This window comes from Perca flavescens, chromosome 2 (genome assembly GCF_004354835.1).
Source record: "Perca flavescens isolate YP-PL-M2 chromosome 2, PFLA_1.0, whole genome shotgun sequence".
NCBI lineage: Eukaryota > Metazoa > Chordata > Actinopteri > Perciformes > Percidae > Perca > Perca flavescens.
In genome coordinates this window covers 16,102,254-16,123,044 of record NC_041332.1, presented here as the reverse complement: position 1 = coordinate 16,123,044, position 20,791 = coordinate 16,102,254, and the positions used below count along the sequence as shown (strand labels likewise).

At 44.1% G+C, this 20,791-nt stretch overlaps 2 protein-coding genes across 2 annotated transcripts in view; one reads left to right on the top strand and one right to left on the bottom strand.

The window, feature by feature from the left end:
• The window catches only part of LOC114568896 (adhesion G protein-coupled receptor L1), a 16,987-nt gene extending 6,090 nt beyond the window's left edge, over window positions 1-10,897 (top strand). Inside the window, exons 5-23 of the mRNA XM_028598546.1 lie at window positions 24-288; window positions 392-731; window positions 822-1,115; window positions 2,402-2,505; window positions 2,733-2,918; window positions 3,029-3,067; window positions 3,158-3,338; window positions 3,428-3,550; window positions 3,781-3,998; window positions 4,114-4,287; window positions 5,021-5,233; window positions 5,327-5,547; window positions 5,739-5,805; window positions 5,937-6,025; window positions 6,849-7,017; window positions 7,122-7,271; window positions 7,371-7,467; window positions 7,554-7,664; window positions 8,791-10,897. Of these exons, the coding sequence (XP_028454347.1) occupies window positions 24-288; window positions 392-731; window positions 822-1,115; window positions 2,402-2,505; window positions 2,733-2,918; window positions 3,029-3,067; window positions 3,158-3,338; window positions 3,428-3,550; window positions 3,781-3,998; window positions 4,114-4,287; window positions 5,021-5,233; window positions 5,327-5,547; window positions 5,739-5,805; window positions 5,937-6,025; window positions 6,849-7,017; window positions 7,122-7,271; window positions 7,371-7,467; window positions 7,554-7,664; window positions 8,791-10,790 (5,041 nt within the window). The 3' untranslated portion in view covers window positions 10,791-10,897. The remainder of the gene's footprint in view (window positions 1-23; window positions 289-391; window positions 732-821; window positions 1,116-2,401; window positions 2,506-2,732; window positions 2,919-3,028; window positions 3,068-3,157; window positions 3,339-3,427; window positions 3,551-3,780; window positions 3,999-4,113; window positions 4,288-5,020; window positions 5,234-5,326; window positions 5,548-5,738; window positions 5,806-5,936; window positions 6,026-6,848; window positions 7,018-7,121; window positions 7,272-7,370; window positions 7,468-7,553; window positions 7,665-8,790) is intronic.
• A 2,064-nt stretch (window positions 10,898-12,961) lies between these two features.
• Window positions 12,962-19,241, bottom strand: LOC114572321 (phospholipid phosphatase 3). The gene is made up of 6 exons (XM_028603912.1): window positions 18,759-19,241; window positions 16,201-16,358; window positions 15,805-16,091; window positions 15,657-15,714; window positions 13,991-14,167; window positions 12,962-13,888 (listed from the first exon to the last, which is right to left on the bottom strand). Exons 1-6 carry the CDS (start codon window positions 19,009-19,011, stop codon window positions 13,787-13,789), a joined length of 1,035 nt encoding a protein of 344 aa, XP_028459713.1. The 5' UTR covers window positions 19,012-19,241; the 3' UTR covers window positions 12,962-13,786.
• Window positions 19,242-20,791: the final 1,550 nt, after the last annotated feature.

The window sequence follows — 20,791 nt, the reverse complement described above, 5'->3', positions numbered from 1 at the left end:
TTTTTCATCATTCTGTGTCCTAGGTTGCCTAGCCGTGTGGACGGTACAGGCTTTGTGGTGTATGACGGTGCCGTGTTTTACAACAAGGAGCGAACACGCAACCTGGTCAAATATGACCTGCGGACTCGCATCAAGAGTGGCGAGGCAGTGGTGGTCAATGCCAACTACCACGACACCTCGCCTTACCGCTGGGGAGGGAAGTCAGATATTGATCTGGCGGTGGACGAGAACGGCCTTTGGGTGATCTACTCCACTGAAGCCAATAATGGACGCATCGTGGTCAGCCAGGTACAGTAGGAGGAAGGAAAACAGATCGATGACTGGGTAGAGAAAACAAAAAGGCTTTTATTACTGAGTTCTCTCATCTGCTTACGTCTTCTTTCTTTTGCAGGTGAACCCATACACCTTGCGCTTCGAGGGTACGTGGGCCACCAGCTTTGACAAGCGTGGGGCGAGCAACGCCTTCATGGCCTGTGGTGTGCTCTACGCCGTGCGCTCCGTCTTTCAGGATGATGAGGGGCAGGCGGAGGGCCGAGTCGGCAGCGACATGGTTGTTTATGCCTACGACACCAGCCGTGGACAGGAGCTGCCCGTTCAAATACCATTCCCCAACCCTTACCAGTACATCTCCTCCATAGACTACAATCCCCGAGACAACCAGCTGTATGTGTGGAATAACTACTACGTGCTGAGATATCCGCTACAGTTTACACCGCCACCGCCCACTAAAGGTTTGAGGAACAAGTGCACTTGTGTATTTGGACATACTGGTGTGATGATGTGATGGAACTAGAGAATCAACAGTGTTTCCGTCCCTCTAGCTCCCCTCTCCTCTCTGATGACGACTGTCCGCTCATACACGGCCACTGTCGCGTTGACCCCAGTGCGGCCGTCGGCCTCTCACCCTATTGGCGTCATCAACCGAGGACCCTTTGACCAGCGGCCGATCACAGCCATGGTCCCTCTGACCCCACGTCCACCTCTACGTGTCCCCTTGGCTCCCGGGAGCCCCGGTCAGGTGGGCGGATGTGAGGGCCGGGTGGCACGAGGGGTGCAGTGGCCCCCCACCCTGAAGGGAGAGACTGTGGAGAGGCCCTGCCCAAAAGGGTCACTGGGTAGGTGTGCAGATGTCAGCATGCCAGTGTGTGTGTTGCGTTTTGTGTGTGTGTGTGTGTGTGTTGTAATGCATGTGTGTATCTGTATCTTGTTTCCCTTTGAAATGTAGTCGGATGCCCCCTCTTTGAACTTGCCCTCAGATGAGAGCGAGAGAGAGAGAGAGAGAGAGAGAGAAGAAGAAAGGGGTTATAGTGTCAAGAGAAGCTTGGTTTCCTCAACTCTTCCTCTCGCTGTGCAGCTGTCTTCCTCAGCCCAGCGATCCCTCTGAGCAAAAGCTGTTATGCAGATTATGGAGATAAGCCCGTGGTGCATTTTGTCTTGTCCTGATCACGTCGAATGATTTGGACATAGTTTTAGCACAGCGGTGATGAATTCACTGGGGAATTATCTGATATTACAAATCATGTTTATAACTGAATGTGAGTGTGGCATGAGTGTGGCATAGGCTACAATGTATTTTCAGAACTGATGTTTTCAGTTTTTCATGAAATATATAGACTACACAAGGTTACAATAAAAAAAAAATCTGCTACATTACTGAGCTTTTTGGCCTATTTTAGCTCTTCTTTTTTGGTACGGTGCATTCACTGGTTCTTGCTCAAAGTTTGCGACCTTACTCACTGTTGAAGAACAAACAAGCTGAAGCTGATAAGCCAACAACCCAGGTGTTTTTGCATGGAGTTCATGAATATTATGTAAACAGATATAAAAGGGAAGTAAATATTGTACTTACATTCATCAGATAGCTTCAAACACTGCCCCAAATATATGCTAATGCTGCTTCTTGCTGGATGTGTAAATAGGCAGTTTTTTTTTGCTAACACTTCACTTACTTAATGTGCTTTTTCTCCAAGTCAAGAGTTTTTTATCCTACACGCCTGTCACTAAGACTTTATGGTGTGCAAGGACTTGGTAACGATTTTTCTAATTGCTAACACTTTAACCATAACTTCATAAAAAGATATTTTCATGGTAGGTATGTGTTTGTTTTTACCTTATTATGGAGTCCTTCTGCACACAAGTGGCCAAAAAAATAAATAATCTACAGTAATGCATCTTTAAACTTCTATCAAAAACAAAACCATTAATATCCATTACTGGACTCCAACAGAATCACATTTAAGTGGAGCCCATGCCGGCTAACATGGGCACATTTACAGAAATGAAAATAAATGTAAGGGTAAAAGATGCATGGCAAGGAGAAAAAAAACAGCTCCTGTCCTGTAAAAACATGAGCTGTCCTTTCTCTTTCTGACAGTCTGTGTCACCCTGTCTGTCTCTGCAGGTATAGCTTCCTATCAGTGCATGCAGTCTCCTGTGGGCTGGAGCTCCAGAGGGCCTGACCTTTCCAACTGCACCTCTCCCTGGGTCAGCCAAATTGCACAGAAGGTTAGTCACACACCCGCACACACCCGCACACTCACACACACACACACACACACACACACACACACACACACACACACACACACACACACACACACACACACACACACACACACACACACACACACACACACACACACGCTGAGCAAATGCCCTAAAGCCAGTCAGCAAGCACTTCTCTCTTAAATGTCAAAATATTTGACATTACAACCACCCCCACCTCACTCCAGATCAAGAGCGGGGAGAATGCTGCCAACATCGCTGGAGAGTTGGTCAACCTGACCCGCGGCCGGATCTACGCCGGTGATGTCAGCATGTCCGTCAAGCTTATTGAACAACTATTGGATATCCTGGACTCCCAGCTCCAGGCCTTGAGACCAGCCAATAAAGAGTCAGCAGCACGCAATTACAACAAGGTAAATTGTTTCTGTTGTCAGTGCAGAAGTGTACTTGACCTTTGCTTTGAAATTAGAGCGGAAATGTCAGCGATGATGACTCTAACAATATATGTTTTTCTTATTTTCAGCTGCAGAAGAGGGAACGCACATGCAGAGCTTATGTTCAGGTGAGACAAACAGATAGATAGATAGATAGATAGATAGATAGATAGATAGGTAATCAGAACTAAGAATAAAACACTGTGTCTTTCTCTCAGGCGGTCGTTCAGACAGTTGATAACCTGTTGGGTCCTGAGGCTCTGGTGTCCTGGGCGGATATGAGTAGTGTTGACCAGTCCCACTCAGCATCACTGCTGTTAGACGCAGTAGAGAAAGGAGCATTTTTATTGGCTAACAATCTCTATGAAGGCCGCTTCAGTGACAGGGCACCAAATGTTGGTACGTGGTCTAATGTTTTAAAATCTTTCTTTTGCTCTACGCGTTGTGGAAATTACCAGTTTGTGTAAGCTTTTCCTGTGTGTGCACAGATCTGGAGGTGTATGTGCTAAATACAGAGGCAGACATACATGACCTGACGTTCCCTCACTCCTATGACAGTGACAGCATCTTGCAGATATCAGCACTGGCTCTGCAGCAATACAGCAACAATGGTCTGTGACACACACCAAAAACTAATCAACATTGTACACAGTGACAGCTCAGTATTATAAAGTGTATTGCCTGGGTTGGTAAACTATACAGTAGGTGGGACAAGTAATGGGCTGCGGAAGTAATAGTTTTTCCCAACATATCAAAAATCCAAACATTGTAAAATGTAGGATAAAAGTCTAACTATCTCCTTTTGAATGTGGTCATCACTATGTCCTTGTTTCCTCTGCAGGCCAGGTGAAGCTGGTCCTCTCTCTCTATAAGAACCTTGGCTCCTTTCTGACCACCCAAAACTCGACTTTGCGGCTCGGATTGGGGCTGGGTCAGGGATCAGAGGCCAGGCGTAGGAGCCTAGTGGTCAATTCCCATGTCATCTCTGCCTCTGTGCACAGAGGATCGAACAGAGTGTATCTCTCTGAGCCGGTGATCTTCACTCTCAGGCACCTGCAGGTCTGTTTGGAAATCTGTGTACCTCAAAATGTATGTATATAATGAGCAAATTATTTTTCTGCAGAACCTGTTCACTAAGTACCATTTGTGTTTGGGTGTGCATTTGTCTCAACAGCTGGATAACCACTTTGGACCCAACTGCTCTTTCTGGAACGGATCAGGGGTTTCTGGGAGTGGCAGGTGGTCTACACAGGGCTGCCGCCTGTTACACACCAACAACACACACACTACCTGTGCCTGCAACCACCTGTCCAGCTATGCAGTCCTCATGACCTATCAGCAACCTGCGGTAAGTAACAAACAGCAGACATAAAGGAGATTTAAGACTGCAGTGTGTGTTTTTTCTTAATTTGCATGAACCTTTTCTCATACAGCACAGACAGACAATGACATGAGTGTAGCAAAAATGTATTTATCTCACTCACAAGATACCCCAATGAGTCTTCTGTATGTTTAATTGTACAATATTGAGCCAATATTCACACAGCACTGAAAACAGCCATATACACGTATTTTTTCTGTGCATTAAGCACAACTACTGCCACTACTGCTTCTTTTTAGTCAGCCAGGTGCCAAACTTTAACTTTAAAAATCCAGCTCCATCCTCGACTAACAAACGCTTTCTCACCTTTATGCAACCATTTTCTGTAGCACAGTTGGACTTCACCCCCACTGTGTTCTTTCAAAATCAAGCACAGAGGGGATGATAATTGTGGGTTGTAGCTGTAAGAGAGAGAGAGAGTGATAAATGCTGCAGGCTATTTTGTCCTGCCATGAAATTGAATTAAGTGTTTCTCTGCAAGATGTTCCCTTTGTTGGATGTGATTTTATTAATTTGAACAGATGTTATGCAACACACTGGGGCACACAACCAGAGGCAAAAACACACCAGCACTCCACCCCACAAAAAGCCCATCCATATACAATTACAAATCTGCACCTGCACCTCTTCTGACATTCATACATGTACTCCTTATGGTCAGATAAATAATCTCTCTGCGCTTTCTGCTTCTCTTTTTCAGTTTGGGGTTGGCGTAGAAGAGCTTCTCGTCTATGTGGTTTCCTGGGTTGGCATCTCCGTAGCCCTTGTGTGTTTGACCACCTGCCTCACCACCCTGTGCTGCCAGGGGGCGCCCTGGCACACTGACCACAGCACCATCCACTGCAACCTGTGGGCCAACCTGCTGGTCACTGAACTGCTCTTTCTTGTTGGTGCCAACAAGACGCAATACACAGTCAGTGCTTGGATATTACTGTTGTATTTTAAAGCATTTTATTTAAGTTAGCATTTTGCTAAAAATATTCTTACGAGCTATCTAAATTTGCAGGTTGTGTGCTCCATCCTTGCTGGCCTGCTGCACTTCTCGCTGCTCTCGGTGTTTTGCTGGTTGTGTCTGGAGGGGGTGGAACTATACTTGCTGCAGCGGGAGGTATTCGAGGGACGTAACTCCAGGAGGAAGTATTTTTACCTGTGTGGCTACTCTATTCCTGGGCTGGTGGTGGCCGTGTCCGCAGCCATAGACTTCAGAGGCTACGGCTCAAAAACTGCGTAAGTTGACTAATGTGTGCGTCTGTGCACATTTTGAATGGGGACAGTTACTTCCCTTCATCTGTTTATTATTGTGTTAGCTCCCAGACCGACTTTGCTGCTTTGGAAGTTCTTATTTTACTGTGTTTTGTGTGTGTGTGTGTGTGTGTGTGTGTGTGTGTGTGTGTGTGGGTGTGTGTGTGTGTGTGTAGATGCTGGCTGCGAACAGACAATTACTTTATCTGGAGTTTCCTTGGACCTGTTGGTGTCATTGTTACGGTGAGAGTTAATGCTCTCTTACAGTACATTTTCATATACATGTATTAATCAGTGTGTAATGACATTATGTTGAGTTATTATTAATAAATACATACTAAACAGTGTTCGTGGTTTGTTCTTTTTGGCCTCAGTTGAACTTGGTTGTCCTGGTGATGACCTTACATAAGATGCACAGCACTGCTGCTTTGAAACCAGACTCCAGTCGCCATGACAACCTGAGGTAAGTATAATATCTCATGTGGATCTGTTGCGGGTGATTATGTGTAGAGCTCTTTGGGTTTTAGTAGCTTTGGCTCCAATCACACAGTCATTTCAAAATATAGTAAGGTTTGAATTCATAAACTGAAACTGGTTGATTTCAAACTTTCCTTATGTTTTCCCTGCTTTCCTATTGCATGTTTATTTGTATTACTGTATTATTTTCATAGTTTTCAATGTTTCTTGAGGCTGTTATGGGAAGGAGCTACTCCATGTAGATATTTGTAGTTAATTAAGATATTGAAGACTCATCCTAGGTGAGACAGGGAGCCAATGTAAATCACATGAAACAGATGTAGTGTAAAGCGGTAAATCGCTAGCATTTTGTTAAACAGCAACATTTTTAATAGTTTCAAGTGAAAAAGGTCTTGACAGCAGCATGAACTATATGGTCTTTGCATAGAGTGTAAAGGCCAAACCACTGTATAGTGAAAAACAGAGGGGGATAATTGCACTCAACAAAGGAAAAAAAAGAGCAAAAAACAAGTGGTTGTACACCAAGAATGTGTCCGAATGCATTTTTATTTGTAGTTTTTCCGTTTCAAATGTATGCTCATGTGCACTTGAGCATGGTGGCACACTGCTAAAGGTGGATGTGTGCAAACTCTTCTTCATTGATATTAGTTACACGCACACCAAACCTCTCTTTGTTCATGGTTGAGCTTCCATGTAAAGTAGAAGCACACTGTGCCATGTAGCTCGGTGACCTGAAATACCGAGCATTTTCACAGATTCAGGTGAGTGAACTCTTGTTGAAATCATCACAAATTAAATGTGATTTCCAGGGCATGGGCGGTGGGCTCCCTGACACTGCTCTTCCTGCAGAGCGTCACCTGGTCCTCAGGCCTCATCTTCCTTTGTGCTCCGTCTCTCCTCCTGGCTTACCTCTTCTCCTCCCTTAACACCGCCCAGGGCCTCCTCATCACCATACTGCACTGCACCCTCGCCAGGAAGGTCTGTCTATTTGTTCATGTGTTATTTATTTTGTTAGTTAACTGCACGACTCTGTGACGTCATCATTTGTAACTAATCAGACATGTTTGAATACCGCCGTGTAGGGTCAGAAGGACTATGGCCGATGCCTGCGCCTTTCGCAGTGCTGTGTCACTTCCTCTTCCAGCTCTCCGGACTCGGTGAAGGGTGCTGCCCTGCGCTCCAACAGCCGCTACACCAGCAGCCAGAGTCGGAGAGCTACTGCTAACAGACAGGTACATTACAATACAGTGTGCCTCTATATCTCAAACTCTTTGTTCCTTTCTCGCTTTGTGTGAGTCAGTCTGACCTGGTGTGGAACTCTTCTGTTCCAGAGTCGTATCAGGAGGATGTGGAACGACACTGTCCGGAGACAGACTGAATCGTCTTTCATCGCTGCAGACGTCAACAACACACCTACTCTTAACAGAGGTGAAGATTTTTTTCTTTTAAATGTCAGAGTTGCCTTCTTATGTTGGTCAAGAATGTTATATTTATTTTTATCCCTCTCTCCTCAGCTGCTTTGGGGAACCATTTCCTTACTAATCCAGTGTTGCAGACTCATGCTGGAGCCTCTCCTTATGACACGATGCTGGCCCAGGGATACAACCAACCCTTCACCTCCACAGGTACATTACATCGCAACCTTCGAATTTTGACACAGCTCACAGTACCTTACAAAACCTTTTATGCCACGTTGAAAAATGTCTATGTACGCCCGCTCCCTCCAGTTTATCAATTACAGTAAAAGGTGGACAGCATCAAGTGTCAAGGAAGTTTAATATGTTCAATTTCTGACATATGTTTTGACAATTTTCCACAACTCCTCTTTGTCTACTTTTTGGTGTTTTGTTGAATAGAGTCCAACCTATAATGGATTTTTAGGGCAATACAGATATCAATATTGAAAAAAAACTATTATGATTTATCAGCAGTTTTTTTTTTTTACATAACATTACATAAAAAACTACTTTTCCCTTAAATCCCTTAATTCGCATTATACAAGATATGTGACCATGATAAGACACTTAAATTAATTATTCACTTGTAAGTGCTCTCTCATAAACAAACTGTGATGGTGACAATGTTTCTAAATGAGCTCAAACTTACATTATCTTTTCCAAATTTCTTGGCAGCATACATTACTTATATGCCGATACATATAATACAATACATCTGTGATAAGATAATATTGACAAATAATATTAGCCAATAATATCAGGCGACCGATTTATCGCTTGGGTTTTAGTGCCTGACTTTCTCTGAATGGCCTAAGACTTTTGCTGGAATGCTTTTGTTTTATATAAATGTGTGGTGTTCTGTTTTTATTTTGAATTGTTTGTCTTTTAAATGTTTTTTTGACACTTTCCCTCTCTGTCTCTCTGTCTTAACATGGCCCAGTAGGAACCTTCAGAAACCAGCAGAGTATGAGCTCTCCTTTATTGTGCTCACTCAAATCATTGAGCGTCACTTCCTTGCGCAATTCATAGACATATCTGTGCACACAGTAATTATTCATTGATCATGAAGACATAACATACTGTACATCTCTCCCATGTGGCTACATAACTGAACATTTCATCAAAGAATATTGTTAATATCCAAACCTTCTCTGTAAAGCCACACCCTCAGTAGGCACATGAACTCTAAACTCTGCTCATTCATGTATACGTTCATTCATGTAAATCTCTTTATTGTAAATCTTTTTAAGATATCCCTGTTTGGTAATTTTCATCTTCCTGTTTCTTCCAACAGAGGGTGGTGTGTCCCAGAGCCAGGAGTCCTGCGGGTTGGACAGTGTGTGTCTCAATGGAGGCTACACCCCCAACACCTTCACCCTGCACGGTCTGGGAACCACACCCGGGTCCCGAGCTGGAGTGGTGGGCAGCACTGACCTTCTGCGGGAGGGAGGAGTTGGGATAGGAGGTGATGACATCTCCCCAGCCCTCCTCACTCCCCACGGGACCACAGATCTGGGCAGCGGTGCTGGAATGCGTCATAACCTGTCTGATGCAGCGGCCCTGGAAAAGATGATCATCTCAGAGCTGGTGCAGAGCAACCTGAGGCCCTCAGTTGCCATGCCTGTTCCTCCTGAGCGCTACGGTAGCCTGGCGAGGCCTCACCACCACGAAAGGGCGGCTCTCACACACACTGCCACTTTGACTCGACACGCACAGCCACCCCAAGAGGGCTGGGCTGCCACCATGCAGCCAAACACACGCCACAATGCACAAGAGGGCTGGTCGCATACGCGGCACCACACACAAGACGCTGAGACACATTCCGCAACACGTGGACAAGATCAAGCCACGACACCACGTTTACAAGATGGCTGGTCACATTCACGGGTTTCTGGAGACTCTGAGTCCCGTGAGCTGCTGAAAGATGGGGACAGGTCGTTGCAAGGCACTCTGAGTCGCCGCGGGCTCCAGGACAGGCAGCAAGCGCGGCCCCCTGACGTTCAGGCACGGCCCTACTCCACCCTCAGCCGCACGCCTGGGACCCTGTCCCGCCACCGCGGCACAGTGGAGCCAAGTGGAATGACAGACAGAGACAGAGAGAGGGACAGGGAGAGAGACAGGGAGAGAGACAGGGAGCGTTACCGGGACAGGCCCCTCCCGCCTCCTCCTCCCCCTCCCCCACAAGAGTCTGAGCCCCTGTACAAGGCTCTGGAAGAGCCGCTGCTGATGAAACAGAGGGAGGCAGGCGTAGAGGCATGGAGAGGCGGCCAGGACAGAGAGAAGGATGAGACATTTCTCTTAAAAAGAGACAAAATGATGGACGAATGGAGGGGAGGAACTGAAAGAAGAAGGGACGAGTCTTTTACCTCTCAGACGAGAGACGGAGAGATGGACGAATGGAGACCTGGAATGGAGAGAGGGAGGGAGGAATCTCATCTGCTGGAGAAGAGAGGTGGAAGGATGGAGGTGTGGCGGGGTGAGACAGACCAGGAAGAGACTTTTATAACTCAGAAGAAAGATTTCGGGATTGATGGATGGAGAGGCGGGATGGACAGAGAGAAAGATGAATCCTTGTTTTTGAAGGACAGAGATGGATGGAAAGCAGGGATTGAACGGGAGCATGAGAAACAGAAGGATAGAGCGCTGGATGTGTGGAGAGGAGGGATGGATATAGACAGGGAGGAATCCTTCCTCTTCGAGAGCAAAGATGGCGGTCTCGACGGGAGAAAAAGAGGGAAAGATAGAGGGTCTCTCCGGTACCACGGCGAACGAGAGGATTCTGAGAGCTTTTCTCTGCCTTTGACCCCTGACCTAGACCTTGACCCTGACTCCTCACCTATCTACGCCCGAGATTCAAACCCCTCCCCACTCTACCCCGGCGACCGACGCTCACCTCCACTCAGCATCTTCCCCCGAAGCTCGCCCCCGACGAATATCTTCGCTCCCAGAGACACTAACTCGCCTCCAAACAATCTCTACTCCCGCCACTCCCCCCAGGTGTACAGCCGAAGCAGCTCCCCTCCTCGCTTCTACACTCGCTCCTCTCCTCCGACCCTCTCGTATCCCGACAGCAGCCCTGAAGGTCCCGAAGAGGTCAGCCCCACTGGCCAGCCCCAGCGGCCCGCCCTGGAACTGCCCTACAGCCTGGGGCGACCTCCGCTGGGCCCCCGGCCCAATCACCTGCAGACCTTCTACCAGCCGCCGCCGCTGGCATCCAATGGAGAGGCAGCGTACACAGCAGAACCCGCCTCGGAGGGAGACGACGGACAGATGCAGCGGGTGACGAGCCTGTGACTAGGGCGGTGGTGATTGGGGCATAGAAACCAGGGATGAGGAGGAAGATGGTGATAATAACAAATGATAATGATCAAACTGATGGAAATGATGATGATTATGATGATAAAGAGGATAATGATGACGGATGATGAAGGTAATTATGATGACAGCGATGGCTCCTCCCTGCTTCTATCTCCCGATCACCACGAGACTTCCCCCTTTTCATGTTTTGTTACTTTTCTATGACTGTGATCCATTTATAACTCTTCCTCCTCCACCTCCTCTCCTTATCCTGTCTTTCCTGAAACCCTATTGTGTCTTCCCGTCTCATTGGTGCTTTATCCTTATTGGCCTATCGTCTAAGTTTCTATTGGTTTGTCAGCTGGGTGTTGCCCTTCCCTGTAGCAAGCAAACAGTGTGTCAATGAAGCACTTGTGTGTTGCCAAAAAATCCTTTCAAAGAACATGTGCATGACTTTATAGTGGCTTTACAAGGCTACATACTGTAGGAGGAAAGTGTGTGAGCGTGAGCGAGTGTGCCTGTGTAGCTTGATGAGCATGCATGTGTGCAAGGATGTGTGTGTGTGTGTGTGTGAGAGAGAGAGAGAGAGAGAGAGAGAGAGAGAGAGTGCGTGTATATACATCATTCTTGTATAATTAATGTACCACAGTGAAGCATTTTATCAATATCAAATGGGGGGCCTCTTACACACATCCCTTCCTACTGGTTTTCAACTCTTGACCAATCCCATTTCACATCAAGACCAAAATCTCCGCCCCGAACCCTCCCTCCACCTGCCACAAACTGTCGGTGATGGAATTTGTTGCCATGGAGTTTGTTATGGCAACAAAACTCTTGACTCCAGAGCCAGAGATCATATGAAACCTCAGAACTTTTCTGCAACCCCCTGAGATCCTTGTACATATTGACCTCAAGTGTTCTGATTGTCTTGTATTGCTATTGAAGTTCAAGTAAACATGTGAAATAATTGTTACTGTCTTTCTTTTTGTGTGGATGTAGAGAGAGGGAGGGTGTCACAAAAAGGAGGATTTCTACAGTGGAAAAGGAGGGTCAGTAGAGACTGTTGATATAGATATAGCCCTTTATAATGAAGAGACCGACTGTGTTAGATAGATAAGAAAATACTGTTACAGACAGTGGTTGAATGTACCTAAGTTAATTTACTCATATACTGTACAGTAGGCCTACGTAAAGTACTTGTACTTTACTTGAGTACTTCCATTTTCTGCTACATTCTAATCAGGCCCTCAGGAAGTGCGCACAGCCTGGCAACCAATTTCTTTTCAGTGGCCACTCGTGGTATTGCAATGAAAAATCTCAGTGCGGCCCAAAAAAGATTTTTCCACATAGGCCACCATTGTAGAAGAGACATCTGTAAAACAATTGCCAGGACACCTGAAGTTGATTAAGATGTTTTTCTATTCTGAATATTTAATTTTATGTTTGAAAAACTTCCCTCGAGCCAAGAAAAGCGATTAAAAAAACCTGTGACGTCACCAAAGTCAATGGGCCGAGCATGAACTCGCAGGCGGGGCCAGTGGGAAAAACAATACTGCGCATATTCAGTGGGCCGCAAATCACAGACGTAAACCTGGAAGCTTAAAAAGTTTTTGGGCGTATGTGTGAACTTTACCTTTGTTCATCACAAAAGTGATGTCTTGAAAAAGTAGAATTTCCACTGCTGTGAAATTCCGAAGCTGTTTACTTTCTTGAGCTGTTTGTTCAACTGTGTGACGATAAAGTTAAAAACCAAGAGAAATAAATTCCAGATTCTCTAGTCCCCTTTATCATCTTTTAGCTGCCAGTGAGGTTATGTTTTTGGCTTGGTTTGTTGGTTTGCTGGTTTGGTTGTCTGTCAGCAGGATTGCAGAAAAACAAAAAAAAACCTACTGGCTGATTTTCATGAAACTCTGTGGAAGGGTGTGTGGGCCAAGGGACAACACACTAGATTTTTGGAGCGAATCCAAATCACAGGGTGGATACACAAATAATTTTTCACTTTCACTTTTCACTTTTTGTTGAAAAATTAGTGGCCAAATAACTCAACTTAGAGGATGTACAGTAATCATCTTTTAAAAGATTATGCAACAACATCAAACATGTTATTCTCAAAATGTGTATCCAATGTTGAAAGAGAAGGTCACAAACTGAACTTAAAGAGACAATGATTAAAAAAAGAAATCACATTTTTCTTTAATGATCTGTGTGCTCTTGGAGTGGCAAGTAGTCTAACATTAACATTCATTAGCATTCATGAGCTAGTAGCGTCCGTGCTTTTCAAACATGGATTATATCTATTGTGTTGACATTCTCATTGTCGTTCTCTAATTATTAAACTTACCCACTGCACACAGAAAGACAGACACATCCTACCACATCTAAATGGTATCACAGAGTTGCTTTCTCGCTATTTGTGCTTTCCTTAAATACCTTTACATTCAATGGGTTCATGTAAAAAAAAAAACTACAATACAACATATATAACATGTTTGTATAAAATATAATAAATCCTACTTACCAAATGACTACAAAGTGTATTAGTAACACTAAAATGGAAATCAAAAAGTGCTTTTACAGTATCATTCAGTTGTACAAAATCTGTATATATTTACAGGTGAACTATAGAGTGGTAGTTGCTGTTTGTTTTTGCAGGATTCAGTCGTCTCATCTCACAGGTAAGTATTACAAGTGAAGGCTAGTAACAAGGAAAAAAGGTTGAGTGGTGGCTGCTTACACAACACTCCAACCGAGCAGTCAGTATTGTTTTCAGCACCCTCCCTCTTCATTTCTCCCATTTCATATGTTTTGTCTTTTGAGCCACATACAGTATCACACAATTTCTACTCTCTCTCACACTCTGTCCCAATACTGAGGTATGTGGTTTAACTTCACAGGAAATGGTCTCACATTCTTCAAATTTCTTGTCTATCCAAGACAGATTACAGGCAGCAGGTGGATGTCAGTCCATGAAAACTGGTCGGTGGAGGTGAGGTTTAGCAGACAGTGTGGTGGGGTGACAAGGGGCTGTCCAGGGTCTCAGTCGGAGACAGATCTAAACTCGACTCGCTTTTAAACATGGACGAGATGTGGAAGGCCTGGGAAACGCACAAACACACACCAAACTTTAAGATTTTAACAGCCGTTGACGCGTGGACACGCAACCAAAGCACAAAAATAAGCAGGCAAGGTATACTGACCACCCAGTAAGCAGTGAGGGCTCCCTGTAGGTAGCCTGTTAGCACGTCGGACGGGTGGTGCCTGTAGTCTGAGATGCGGGTCAGACCAGTGTAGACTGCCAGCAGAACCAGGAAGAACTGCAGCGCCGGCCTCAGCAGCCGAGCCCCACGCCATGTCAACCGCGCCTGCAGGTAAAACTACATGACAAAAATCAACTTGTTATTTATTGCAAATGACAATAAGGTAATCTGTTACTGTAAATAAGAACCAATATATTTGCAGTTGGCCTTATTCATCAATGTGTTTTTGAACATATAACACATAATAAAAAGTCTATCATAAGTACGATATAATATAGATCCCCCAAACAATACAAATCTTAAAGTAAATTTGAAGGAACTCTGAATGTAGGAAGGAATACTATACTATATTATGTAGTATACATTACATTGAAACACTTATATTAAAGACTGGCCTATATTCATAATTCTCCCCATGGTAAATACCATACATAAGTATATTTTAGCATTTTTGACCTGTTTTATGCTTGAAACAACAAAGGCCTTACAACTTGATTTTAAATCAAGCCCATTTTCCAAGACGGAACCCCAAGATTATGTTATAATGTGGGTGATGCCCCTATTATTTAGGTTTATATTGTGTTTTAGTAGTGCATACAGTATTACCAAACAAATGGGCACTTAATAAAATTCCAATAAACTTAATTGACACACAATCAATTTGAAGCCTTTTTGCCCCCTGAGGGTCGAGTCAGTTGCCCGCTTTGCCCAGTTGGTAACCCTCATCAAGTCTTTTTTAGGCAAAAACTGTCAAACACTAGTTGATTGCAGTTGGTCCAGTCTTTATTTAAATACTGGATTTTATCTAAGAATGGATTAGAGGCTCAATGTATTTAAATGTCAACATAGACACAATTTCCCTCCAAATTCATGAGATTCAGTGTGTCAAATATGGATTCAGAATTCAGTGCACTTGATGGAGCTTCTAAGATCTCAGGCTAAGGTGAAAAGAAAGATAAACAGTCTTGTTGGTGCATTGGATAGGCCTTGTTTTTCATCTTCCCTTTTTACCAGTTTTCACAAGCAAGCCAAGATTTCACACACACACAAGATGGCACACATACATTAATATGCTGTATGCGCACATATGCAGGCACTTGCACGGGGACACACATAAGCTACCATAAACAAACATATAAATGCAGGAGCTCGCTCTCACACACACACACACACACACACACACACACACACACACAGACACACACACACACACACAATGGAGGAGAGCAGTGAGGCGGTGAGGCGAGGTCACACTCCTCCCACAGCAGAACAAAGCTGTCTCTGTTTGTCCCATTTCTCCTTTTTAGTCGTTCTCTTTCTCCCTCTTCTTTTTTATTCCCTCGCTTTCTGCTGCTAACTGGACTGATGATGGCTCCCTGTTTTATTCATTCTCTCTTTACATTTTATAGAGATGGTAATTGGAAATTGGAGAGACACTAAATTGTGTTTGCCAGTGTTTGAGTGTGTATGTGTGGGAGAAAATGTATGAAAGATAGAGCAACAGATAGATAGATAGATAGATAGATAGATAGATAGATAGATATATAGATAGATAGATGGATAGATAGATAGATAGATAGATAGATAGACAGATATATATACTCACTGCTAAATAGAGCATTGTGTACATCGCAAAGGAAGCGTGGCCAGAGAAGAAGGACTTCCTAAAAAATTTGAGAAGTATTTAGAATAACACAGAACAAACGCATTATACATTACACATGTGCATAAACATAAAACACACGCGCACGCACCTGGCCTCGTCTTCTAACCGGTGGTCAGGATGGCGGCAGATCACTGTTGAAATGTAGGTTCCAGGTGTGCAGTTAAGCGACGCATAGGTGACACCGCACACAGACAGGAAATGCGGTCGCAGCCTCCCAACACTCAGCTTGGCCATGTTGGTCAGTGACTGGCCGACACAGCAGCCGAACAGGAAGCAGCCCAGCTCCTTGTACAGACAGGACACATACAGGTTCCTGACAAAGGCCTTGGAGCTGACGCCTCTGAAACGAACTCGATAACACTCCCCGAGGGCGATCTGGAGGTGGACACTTAGTCAGAACCATTGTAGTACATTATCCTCACATTGTATAAAATAAATAATGGACTGCCATGACACAGGGATGATCAGGATGATGAGCACTCACAGTGAGGCCGGTGATGATGATGCCACCGGTGATGAGTAATTCGTCTGGGATGGCCTCTCGGTGCAGATAAGGATAGGTGATGCTGGGGTCCCCACACATGAAGCCCCTTCTGTAAGGACTCACTGCCTTCAGCTCACATGCAAAGAAAGGAATGGAAGCTGCACAGGAGGAGGAGGAGGAGGAGGAGGAGGAGGAGGAGGAGAAGGAGGAAAAGGGAGGATTATTTGATATCCCAACAGACCCCAGTGGGAGTATAGACATTCCTCTTTGTGATGGGAAAGTGGAGATGATTCGTGGGAAGAGAAAAGAGGAACAAAACTAGACGATAAAAAGACTGAAATATCTCAGCAACTATTGGATGGATTGCCAATAATGGTTCAGCGAACATTCACCAGAGGAAGTATCCTACTGACTATGGCGATCCACGGACCTTTCATCTAGCACAATCATGAGGTCAACATTTAATTTGCCAAAAACTTTGGTTTATGGACCAAATAACTGCAATACCAACACCATTCCCATCAGCCTCAGCTATACTTTGTTACTAGTGCTAACTAGCATACATGCTAAACTGAGATGGGACAAAGGAGAATTAACTGTTAAACATCAGTATGGTAACACTATGTCATTTTGAGCAATGTAAGCATTTTAGCTCAAAATAATGCATGGCTGAACAACAATCGTTTAACAAAAGAAGCCAAACCCCTTGAATGTATAATGTTGCTTAAACACAAGCAGCAATGCAAGAACTTTGCGATTTAAATCTGATCAAATAAAGAAGAGTACAAGTTGTTTTCAATACGTGACAGCTTTGATAGTCTTATCATTACTCCCAAATGAATTGATGTTCGATACCCAGCACCAGTGCAGATATGACCCCCTAGACTCTTCATCTTCATCCCTGTCACACACCACACATTAAGTATGTAATCACAGATAGAAGTAATACGGTCTAAAATGAAAAAGAAAAGAGGAGGTAACAGAAATTTAAGGCTATATTAAAACGAGAAGGGTAATCTGACACAGAGAGATGTCAAACGAGGAATAGTTTTACAGGAAAAAAAGGTAGAATATTCCCTGGAAATACCCAGATTTACCCAGCTTGAATTGTGTGTGTGTGTGTGTGTGAGTGCGCGTGTGTGTATGTGTGTGTGTATTTGCATTTCTGTTGATGGGAAGAGAAAGGGGAGGTTGTTTGTGACTTCAGTTCAGAACTCTTCCCTAGAAAACAAAGAGCAAATGCTGCTCAGACCAGAGCCAGATTCAGCCTCACACAATCTCTGTTTGTCTCTCGGTGTCCTTCCCCCTGGCTCCAATCTGTTGTTATACAGACTACCTCTCCGTCCAGCTTTTTCCAATTAGCCGACATTATATAACCTACTGTGGTCATACATAGGGACCATGGGAGGGAACAACAATTACAGTAATGCGCGCACACACACACACACACACACACACACACACACACACACACACACACACACACACACACACACACACACACACACACACACACACACACACACAGTAGATCGTACATATATTTATTTATAACAAATACAATTCCCCCTGGCCCGGCTCTACCCTGAGAACTGGAGGTTGTCATGGAAACTGTAGAATTCCCTGGGCAAAGCACAAACCAGCTGGCATGGAGCGCTCAAGAGTGTGCATGAGTAAAAAAAAAGAGAGCCAAGAATAAATGGAGATGGAGAGAGAACTTGAAAAACTTTTTTTTGGTGTTAAGTTGCTCATATTCTGCAGGCCCACATGCGTGATCACCATGCCTAAATGTAGCCACTGACTGCCTTTGTTGATTAAATTAAAAAGGGACGGAAACAATGAGGAACAGAACTCAACATGGTTGAAGTCCACCCTTACCAGAGCTACACTTAGTAGGAAGGAATACATTTTTTTAAGGGAATTCATCTGTAGTACTCAAAGTTAAAATATATTGTCTATTGTCTGAACAGATATCAAACTTATTAGTTTTATTGCTTGATTTATTTGATTAATAAAATGTCATAACACCCCACAATGATCAGATCAGATTTCTTGTTTTGTCCAACCCACAAGTCAAGGCTAAAGATATTCACATTTATAGTCACATTAGACAATAGAGCGGCAAATCCTCATAATTGAGAAGCTGGAGAAAATTCAATTGATTATTCAACTGTTCGTTTCAGCTCTAAAAATGCATACATGATTAATTAATTACTGTAAGTAGGCTATGACCTACTCACCTTACCCTACTGTGTTTGGACAAAATAACAGAAACGCCTAAGGATATAATGCAGTCCAGTGCAAACAATAGTCGTACACCACATGGCCTCAATATTGAGCAATATCAGCACCTCACACTAAGCAATTATTAATTTAAAGATATGTTATAATGGCTCCATTTTGTTGGGATTAATAGTATTGCACAGGTGACTTTGTTATATCGAGTTCACCCCACGGTTTACTTAAGTACATAAAGTTCTCGCCTACCTACACAGCAATGCATTCAACAAGTGCAATAACAGATGTGAAGTATTGTTGCTGTATATTTTGATATTTACCCAGGATGAGGCAGAGGAGATCTAGGCCGACCAGAAGTTTTCTTTTGGATAAAGCCGGACCTGTTATTTCTATGAGATTCTTCCCTGTGCCGTCTTTCATCCCCATCTCTGCTGCGGCCAGGCTGCTCTTGATGTCCGTCAGTTTGAGCTGGAGGTCCGCGCTAGAGACTGGCACACCGGAGCTCTGCGGCCCAAACGTATCCAACATGACGATTCTCTGCGGGTGGAAGCTCGGAGTTAAATTTGTTGGCATCAGAAACTAGGGAGCGTCCTTGAACTACTCATGTGCAGAGCTGCGGAGAGCATGTGAAAGTCCACAGGTTGACACAGTATTTATGATGCTCCGCACTCCACGGCACGTGTCTCCTCACTGACTGTCACAGTAAAATTTCTTTTTTACGCATTTTTAATTTCATCACAGAGTCTGCAGGGCTCGCCCTGACTCGTTGCAGGATACCAGTCACCTTAAAGATATGCACCACGGTGGAGGGGAACACTTCTGACTTGTTGCGCAATCCACCACTCTCTCTCTCTCTCTCTCTCTCTCTCTCTCTCTCTCTCTCTCTCTTTCTTTCTTCCTAGCCTTAGTAATATATAATTAGGTGACTATAACTTCCACGAACTATGAGTTTGTGAGTGGAAGAGCACAACGTGCATCAGATGTGTGTCACAGTGACGTTGGTAGACCCACATCGATGCAATCTGGGAGATATTTCTCCATCACTATGATTCACCTGTTACCTTTATAGAGCCAAGTTAATATTGTTAACTGTAAAGTCCTACCAAATTGAGCGCCTTAATAGAAAATGATGCTAATTTGACACAAATTGAACAAAATGAGATAAAGCTTTACAAAAAAATGTATGAGGAATTTACTGAACTTAATGAGTCAGTAAAACTTTATCTGAAAGAAGAACATGAGACCGACCAAACATACTGGTTTGAGCCCAAGGTATCGAACTGTAAAGATTTGATGAACAGAACCGAGAAATGGATTAAAGAAACAAAACTGCATAAAAAAAGAAGTAACTTCTATGGTGTCTCAAATGTGTCTGTAAAACAAAGATCTGGAAGGTCATCTGGTCGTTCTGGCAGTGTGAAATCATTTGTATCGGCTACTACTTCAGCACGACTGAGAGAGGATGCCAATAGAGCAGCTCTTGTTGCAAAGGCAGCAGTGTTAAAGGAAAAGCAGGCACAGGCACTGAAAGAAGCCAAGTTAGTGGCTGACAAAGAACAGTTGGAGATTGAAACAGAGTTGGCCGCTTCTACTGCAAGAATTAAAGTTTATGCAGAAGATGAATCTCCTTCACAACAGGTTTACATTGCTACGTCAAATGCAATTGTACAGGACGATGATGAAGGCAAAAGTGGGGCCTCAACACCTAAGCTGAAATAACAAGATAATACATTGCCTTTAACCAATTCACTTGGAGCTAAACCCAAGGTACGTGTTGAGTGGAGAGACCAACCTCTGCACCTGCTTCAGAGCCATTGCAAAAGGATAATGACCCAAAGGAGCTGTGCAGAGTGATAAAACGACAAACTGATATCACAGAGCTGCTTGTAAAAAGCAGTCTCACCTGCCACAAAGAGACATTCCCGTTTTCCATGGTGATACACTGGAATTCTGATCTTTTTTTAAAGGCCTTTGAACAAACCATCAACTTCAGAGCTGAATGTGATTCAGATAAATTACACTTCCTGGAGCAATACACAATGGGTGAACCAACGGATCTGGTAAGTGTATGAGATACACGAGAGTAGAGGGAGCAGAGCGAAGTTTGCTGACCTTGTCAAATTTTGTAGACAAGCAAGCTAAAGTCACTATGGATCCACTGTTTGGAGACCTTCTTTAGGTTACAGCAGCCGAAAAAAGGACAAAGGAAAACTCGACTTCAAGCAACGAACAAAGACAGAAGGAAAAAAGGGAAATAGCTTTGCCACTAATGCTACTCCAGTTAGAACCGAGGAAGTCAACGTACCAAAAACAAAAGTTATAACTACACATCCCAACAGTGCTTTCAGCAAAC